The sequence below is a fragment of the Oryza sativa genome, chromosome 4 (assembly GCF_034140825.1).
Source record: "Oryza sativa Japonica Group chromosome 4, ASM3414082v1".
Taxonomy (NCBI): domain Eukaryota; kingdom Viridiplantae; phylum Streptophyta; class Magnoliopsida; order Poales; family Poaceae; genus Oryza; species Oryza sativa.
The window spans coordinates 27,977,014-27,985,371 of NC_089038.1; the positions used below are offsets into that span (position 1 = coordinate 27,977,014).

The 8,358-nt window shown below is 46.9% G+C and overlaps 1 protein-coding gene across 1 annotated transcript; it reads right to left on the reverse strand.

Annotated features, from left to right (window-relative positions):
* Positions 1-5,787: 5,787 nt before the first annotated feature.
* LOC4336580 (homeobox-leucine zipper protein HOX17-like) lies at positions 5,788-7,650 on the reverse strand. Its single transcript, NM_001419728.1, has 4 exons — positions 7,410-7,650; positions 7,076-7,290; positions 6,830-6,909; positions 5,788-6,663 (listed from the first exon to the last, which is right to left on the reverse strand). The coding sequence occupies exons 1-4, from the start codon at positions 7,510-7,512 to the stop codon at positions 6,318-6,320; spliced, it is 744 nt and encodes a 247-aa protein (NP_001406657.1). The 5' UTR covers positions 7,513-7,650; the 3' UTR covers positions 5,788-6,317.
* Positions 7,651-8,358: the final 708 nt, after the last annotated feature.

Here is an 8,358-nt window from a genome sequence, read left to right on the forward strand (position 1 = left end):
CCTAAATCAATATAATTAATTTTTATCGATGTCGCTAGTAGGATATCGGTTGAGAAATCCGACACCAACATAAAATTTCCAATCGAAACCCAAAGAGTGTTTTGTAGTAGTGACTTTTCTTCAGGTTGACGGTTGCATGCATGCCTGATACTGGACTAGTTCGCGGGTAAAAACTCTCCAGTGTTGGCAGATGCCTAGCTGGCTAGCTTCCCTTGCAAAGTCTGTCTCGGACTCTGTAAAGGACGTTTCCACGATAACAACAGTAGCAGCAAAGCAACCGAGCTTTTGGCCCCGAAGAATCAAAAACAAAGAAGGCCCAAATCTGGAGGGTGCCGCCTCGGCCAGATAGCCCGCCGTGCGCCGTATTATCCATCGCCGCCGGCCTCCCGGCCGTGTGCATGCCTCCCCATTATTCCAGGAAGCAAGAGGTGACCTGATTTGTCGCTGCGATTCTTCTTTTGAGATGCGCACGCCAACTTTCTTTGAAGAGTGGGAGCAAATTTCAGGGAAAAGACGGTCGCGTCAGGCTCTCTTTCGCGCAGCAGGTTATCCGTTGCTTAGTTCGACGGCTATTCTTTACCACCATCGGAAAGAGATCCCGTGTGTTTCCCACTCCGTTTCTTGCCTTCTTCAGGTTACCTCTTTGCGGTAGGGAAGATTAAAAAAAAAAATCTAAGTTACCACCTAGTTACCTACCGCTAGATTTGTGAAGAGGCCAGTAATATTCTGTTCTTGGCAGATACTAATACCTTCTCTACTCTTACATAGCGAGAATGCTAATGGGTGGGTGATCGCTCCCCCGTCCGCCCAGCGATCACCCGCCCGCCCCCTCCCCTATACGATACACTCCTCCCTCCTCTCCCTCCTTCCTTCTCCCCTTCTTCTCTTCATTTACAGTACACCACACAATTTTTTTAAAAAAAACCTTTCACAATCAATCACTAACCGCATTCTTGCAATTCATGTGCGGTTGGCATCTATTTTAGCTTTTTAAAGAGTTGACTCGTCGGGCATGCTTGGCCTTCTTGTCGCCTTCCTTTGTTCCTCTTCCTTCTGCGCAGATACTTTTGATCTACTCCTTTCCTATACCACGCCCTCTACCTATTACGGTCGATACCCAGAAAGTAGTTTCCTTGGGAGAAGAGACAGTTCACAAACAAAAGGTTAAAAAAATTTATGTATAGAAATACTATATATAAAAAATTTAAATTCAAATTCGAATTTGAATCGGGTATGTAAACTTTTGACTTATAAACTTTGGGTCTATAAACTTTAGGGCCATGTTTGGATAACGGGAATGCTACATACCGGAATCCCGTCCGGACGGGACTCTTGCTTATTCAAAGAGGAGCGATACCTGACCATGGACGTCCCGAGCAGCAGCAGCAGCTGCCTGTGCAGGACACGGTGCCGCTCCAACATGCACGCATGCATGGCCGACATGGGTGGCGGCGCTGTGGCGCCCACGCCCACACCGTTGACGCACTATCCCGCAACCGCGAGCTCCTCGCCGGTGGCGCCGGCTGTGGCACCCACGCCCGCACCATCGACGCACTGCGCCACGACCGCGAGCCTCTCGCCGGCGGCACCGGCGCCGGCGTAGGAGAGGAGGATCCCAACACGGACACGGCGGCAGATGAGGAAGTAGAGCACGAAGGTGCTGCCCTCGCTGCCGTCATCGGCGCGAGCACGACGAGCACGTACCTGGCTAGCTCGTCGAGGCAGCAGAGGATGTGGCCGCCGGCGACAAGCTCCGACGTGGCGTGGACGGTGGAGGATGCGGCTATTGGTGATGAGCTCCGGCCTGGGAGTGGATGACGAAGGACACGGCCATCGGCGACAAGCTCCGACATGGCGTGGACGGTGGAGGATGCGGCCGTCGGCGACGAGCTCCGGCGTGGGGCATGGATGGCGGAGGACACGGCCGCCGGCAACGAACTCTGACGTGGCGCGGATGGTGGAAGATGTGGCCGCCGGCGACAAGCTCCGGCATGGGACGTGGATGGTGGGACCACCGGCGATGACGCTTTGGTGCTCGACTCTGATATATGGTAGGTATCATCTGATACCTTGCAAATATCACCTTCTACGTGGTAAGAATCGCATGATATCTGATAGGTATCATCTGATACCTCACAAGTATCACCTGATACGTGGTAGAATCGCATGATACCTGATAGGTATCACCTGATACCGGTTAGGTATCAGGACTTGATACCTCGCAAGTATCACCCTCTACGTGGTAAGAATCGCATGATACCTGATAAGTACCATCTGATACCTCACAAGTATCACCTGATACGTGGTAGAATCGCATGATACCTGATAGGTATCACTTGATACCGGTTAGGTATTAGGACCTGATACCTCACAAGTATCACCCTCTACGTGGTAAGAATCGCATGATACATGATAGATATTATCTGATACCTCGCAAGTATCACCTGATATGTGGTAGAAACGTATGATACATGTTAGGTATCAGAACTCATCCCGTTCGAAAACGGGATTCCGTTGTATAGCAGCCCCCTTGGATAATGGGTTTGGGATATGATTTCCCACCCCTCAAAGGGTAAGTTTCAATCCTAGCCATCCATTCTTCTCATTCCATTTCATCCTATCCTTTTATTCATTTCCATTTCACAATCCCACCTCTCCTAACCCATTATCCAAACACACCCTAGGTGTATAAACTTTAGATGTATAGAAATACTATATATAGAAAATATTTCAATTCAAATTTGAATTTGAATTCAAATTCAAATTTTAATCGGGTATGTAAACTTTTGACTTATAAACTTTGGGTCTATAAACTTTAGATGTATAGAAATACTATATATAGAAAATATTTGAATTCAAATTTAAATTTGAAACGGGTATGTAAACTTTTGACTTATAAACTTTAGGTCTATAAACTTTAGATGTATAGAAATACTATATATATAAAAAATATTTGAATTCAAATTCAATTTTGAATCGGATATATAAACTTTCGACTTATAAACTTTTGGTCTCTAAACTTTAGATGTGTAAACTTGAGGTGTATAAACTTTAGGTGTATAAATTTACTAAAATAGGAAAGTAATGCGGTGCCAACAAAGGAAACCAGGTGGAGGGGTGGAGGGGGGAGGGGATCGATCGCTACCCCCGTCTCCGGACGATCGATCGCCCATTAAGATCCCCCTTACATAGTGCCTTCTTTTCGGATATATGCCAGTTATACGTTAGGAATCCAGGAAAAGAAGAAAAGAAGCCCAACGTTGTGATTAGTATGAGCTAATAGGCTATGGTCTAAAGCCCATGGGCCGAAAGCTGGACAGTATTGGACGATCTGGTCTTTCTGATTTCTACATGATTTGTCTGAGGGTGTGTTTAGTTTACGTTAAAATTGAAAGTTTGGTTAAAATTGAAATGGTGTGATGAAAAAGTTGAAATTTTATGTGTAGAAAAGTTTTGATGTGATGAAAAAATTGGAAGTTTGAAAAAAAAACTTTGGAACTAAACTCAGCCTAAACTGACTAGCCTGGACAGGCACAGGAGTACAGGACAGCACGTTAGCGTACATCATGTGTGGTCAAATTAGAAGCCGAGCGCACTGACAAAAGCTGGGGAAACACGATAGGGTAATTAGTGGCTTACAGCCTACTACTGCAGACGGTCTCATACGCGACATGCTCTAATATAAGCACCATAAATCTCTCAGTTAATCACGACAGGGCCTCTTTATTTAGTCCTTTCAGCTTGATTACCCGTTGATTTTTTGGGCTCCAGCAGCAAGCAAACAGGCAGTACGACCAGCCATGTGAGTACGCTCTCCCATGGGAATCATTGTGCTAGCCAATCTCGTAAAAGGCGGGGGCCGGTGTGGGAGCCAATGAGTGGTAACACACGGCACGGATTAATGCATGCCGCTTATACTAAAACATTGCATGCAACACGGCCGGGAAAAAGCCCCAGCTTTTGCTCCCCAAGTTATGGTGCGCGGCCGCGTGGGTCGCGTGACCTCCAAACTCCAAAGGTTTGGCCGCTGTAGCTGCTATAGCTACAGTGGGTAGTACTGGCTGAGATGGTACTACAGCTGCATGCATACGTGTTTGTGTCCACGTACTCTTAGGCATTGCACGCACGCACACCGTGCAGCTGAAGTGGATGCTGGCGATACATTGCGTCGAGTATACTCTGCATTGGGAAGAAGAAATTGCAGATGATCTACAGTACACTGACATTAGGCGTTGTTTTTGCCGTCGGATCTTCATCAAACGGCCGAAAACAAATTCTACAGTGATCTCGAACACAGAAGAGGAATAATAATATTTTGTCGAGGTAAGTTTGCTACAGTACCACTGCATTCTAGTACAGCAGAGGATCAACGTCCCACAATATTCAATTGATCTGGTTTTCTCAATGACAAACTCCACTCCCTCCATATTTGAATGCATGTAGGATATTATTTGAATCCTACAAGGCAATTTTGCCTCTTCTATTTCCTGTATTCCTAGGTTCTATGGAATCATAGACACGATGTGGTCTTCGAAACATGGCGCCCTCGGTTGCTTCGGCTTCAAGAAGGTGTTTGTAGGAAACAAACTTTTGGACTGTCAGACTTAAAAAGTCAAGATAGGGACGCAAGCTCTGTTTGGAAGAAGAGGGATTTTACAGTTCTTTAGAAAGTATCTTGAGGTATCTAAATTTTATACTAAAATTTTTTATACCTTAAAATACTTAGTACCTAGAGGTATTAACTTTTTACACTAGAAAATATAGCGGTAAAATTACCCTTGGAAGAAGGTTTTAGCTCCTCACTTCAAACTTTAAATTTGATGTTTTTGCGCCCCCCCTACTTGGTCTAAAAAAATGATTAAAATTTTAAAAAAATCCAACCAAGTCAACGGTATCATATAGTATATCCTTTCGGATTCAAATTGATGGGCTATTCAGTTGGCTGCCACTTTAAACCTTATCAAATTTTAGTAAAACAACAAACTAAACATGCATACTTCAGCCGTTACTACCTATAAGCTTCCTCTCTTTAAAACTCTACCAAAATATAGTAAAAGCATCAAAACAAATAAAGTCAACACTACCAAATTTGGTAACGTCGAAATATATCAAAATTTGGCGTTACCAAATTTTGGTGTGATTAATTTGTGAACCAGCCTGAGAATTCCTATCCACCTATAGGCAAGTCTCTCCACGTATCGAGTGACTCTGAGAGTCTGAGCGATACACTTGTGCTTTATAACAGTTTGACTTGTACAACAAGAGAATAAATGGAGTGATGGAAAATATTTCTACTTTGACGTGAACTTGGCGATTATATTGTGCCATGGTGTCACGCGTACGTACATGATTTTGGGCCTCATTTCGGTGTAGCTTCCTAGGCACTCTTCCTGCAGCTATACGCTCGCGCGTACGATGAATTTGTGCCGTTATGATCATGAGAGCAACTAAGAACAAACACCTGGTATAGCGGTATAAGCACCATTCAATCAGCATAGATAAGAACTGACATATATATACCACCTCCGATCGAATGGTGCATATTCCTCGACCGGGCAATTCAATTCGATTATATCCAGATGATTCGTTACTCGATATCCAGTAGTAGTACATATTTATATTTAGCCGTTCACATGATTAAGCGAACAAACCGATCGAACGCTTTCAGTTAGCGGATAATATCCCATCAAAACACAAGGAAACTTTCATGCATGCATGCAAGCTATGGCTTTCCCGGCCGGCCAATTAAAGAACACACTACTAATCACCTAAATTAAGCTCAGCAGAGACCAAATGCACATGCCTACCCGTGTTAAATTAATCGCTAGAATCAAGCTTAAGAGAAACGACTGTCCAACAAACAAACTGACCCTCTCATCATCATCGCCGTCATCGTCAGCCGGGACAGAACAAACCACCGTGCCATCCCGCTGCGCCCCACTTCCCCTACACCCGTATCCCACCATATCCAACTTTCCCCTGGACCAGCTAAATATTCGCTACGCCCAGCTCCCAGCCGGCCCGCCCGCGAACACCACCACCGCCGGCCAGAAGCTGCCGAGACACTCCTGTTCTATCCCAGCGCCGCCTATAGCTACTACTCCACCTGACGCATGAACACCATGCTAATAGCTAGCCAGCTAGCTGCTTCCAACAAAAAGGAAAAAAACAACAACTGAGCGATCGATCGGTGAGCGCAACACACACAGCTTGCGCGAATATAATGTGCACGTACACTGCTTGCTGCCTCGTTGACACATGGGGACAGTGTACGGGTGTAGTCTGTCTAGCTAGGAAGTAAAAAGCTAGCTAGCTTGTCATGACTGCTGCGGCCGGACGGCGATCGGGCGGTGGCAGAGGATGCCCCCGTCGGCGGCGGTGTCGACGACGCTGCCGCCGCCTGCGGCAGTAGTAGTCCTGATGCCGCGGCGGTCGGCGGCGGCGGCGGCGCTGGAGTTGTTATTGGTGTTGGAGACGCGCTCGCAGGAGGGGCACATGGTGAGCGTGGTGGGCGGGGACATGTTCATGTAGAGGTGCGGCGAGACGAGCTTGAGCGCTCGCAGCTCCTGCACCTCCTTCTGCAGCCTCCGGTTCTCCTCCGTGAGCGTCTCGCAGCAGCGCTTCAGGAACTCGCAGTCCACCTCCGTCTGCTTCAGCTTCGTCCTGAGTTAGTTACACAGGCCGCAAAGAACAATGGTTTCAGAATATAATCCCGATCGATTGATTAATTGAGAGCGAGACTCATGTCGATCCAAGCTTAAACCACTAAACTAACAGTCCATTAATCCCCAAGATGTACAGTACGGTATTGCATGTGCTTATTACGTACCTTGCGCGTCTGTTCTGAAACCACACCTCGACCTGCCGAGGCCGAAGCCCGAGCTGCTGCGCCAAAGTTGCCTTCTGCCTCTGCACGCATGTAACACGCAGGGTTTAGAGATGCAGCAGCAGCAGTAGTAGAGAAAATGCACGCGAACTATACATCTGTGTTAAATTAGGTCTCCGAAAATAGTTAAACTAAGCAATTAATCAGGAGAGGAAGAGGAAGAGGAAGAGGACGGAGGTGTTTACGCACGGGGTTGAGGGTGGGGTGCTCCCGGAAGCTGTCCTCGAGCACGGCGGACTGGTCCTTGGAAAGCCGGAGCTTCTTGCGTGAGCCGTCGATGCCGCAGCCACCGTCCTCCTCGTCGCTGCCGCCGCCGCCGCGCAGGCCCGCGCGCTCCTCTTCTGCCGCGACGACCTCGCTCCGCTTCGCAGCAGGGAGCAGCGGCATCTCCAGGAATCTTTTCTCTAATCCACAGACACAACGCGCGTACTCAAAGGTTAATCATCAGCAACTACTCACAAATCGATCTAGTCTCACAACTGAAGTTTCCGCAGAAAAGCGCGATCGAGCTAGTGACAGGTACCTGGAGGAGCGTGGAACAGCATGGCGACATGGTGAGTACGAGGAGCAATAAGCGGCGAGCTGAGACTGAGGCTCAGGCGCAGGTCCTCGGCCCTCTCCATCATCGCTCCCTGTAACCTCTCTCTGCGTTCTTCCCTGGTGCTTTCTCTCCACTAGCTCTCAGCTCTGACTACTCGATCTCTGTATATCTCGATGCAAACTGAGTAGAGTTTGCAGCTAGCTGAGAGTTGGAACTTGGAAGTGATAAAGAAGTGGGGGAGAGTGAGGGTTTTAAAGAGAGGGTGGGAAGGAATGTTGGATCTCACTCGGTTCTTGGGACAGCAATGATTAACTTGTGGGGCGAGCTCCTTAATTGGTGCAATCATAACTTCCCCACCTCCTTCACCTTAAAGGCTTAAAATTGCTATCTTAGCTAACTTCAGCTATTCTCCACTCAAAGTAGCATTTGTTTTAGGAGAAAAAAATATATATAAGGAGGGGCATGCATTTCCGCTTTGACGAATGTTTTATAATCTGGTCCACCGAATGGAGTGGAGTATCTAGCAAACCAACATGCGCTTTGATTTATGGCCCGTGAACAAGTGTGCGTACGTGGTGCAAAATAAACTAGTCGTCGTCGCGTACAATTAGTACATTTCGGCGATCATTCCACGGAAGTATTTTTGCCAAATCAGAACATTTTTTTAAAAAAAAACAGAGAGACAACCAGTTTCAGTAATCTCAACCGACTACCGTCCATCCTCCAATCCAGTCAACAAGTAGCTAGAGATAGAGTGCAAGCTTTCGATGTTTTAAGGTTGCTAGCTATAGCTAGCTCAATGCTCATTTGTTTGCACATTTTCACACAGTAGAAGCAGGAGACGAGAAACTGTACCGCACATTGAAATGCTAGGTGCAGGAGTACTAGATTAGGGGAGAGCCATGCTAGCTTTGGGGATAATAAGCAATGA

What these genes read in the sequence shown, in the direction of transcription:
- LOC4336580 (NM_001419728.1), bottom strand. Translation starts at nt 7,512, where the DNA reads ATGATGGAGAGGGCCGAGGACCTGCGCCTGAGCCTCAGTCTCAGCTCG. An exon ending in GCTGTTCCACGCTCCTCCAG is followed by an intron (nt 7,291 to 7,409) that starts GTACCTGTCACT and finishes TCTGTGGATTAG; the next exon opens with AGAAAAGATTCCTGGAGATG. An exon ending in TTTCAGAACAGACGCGCAAG is followed by an intron (nt 6,664 to 6,829) that starts GTACGTAATAAG and finishes TAACTAACTCAG; the next exon opens with GACGAAGCTGAAGCAGACGG.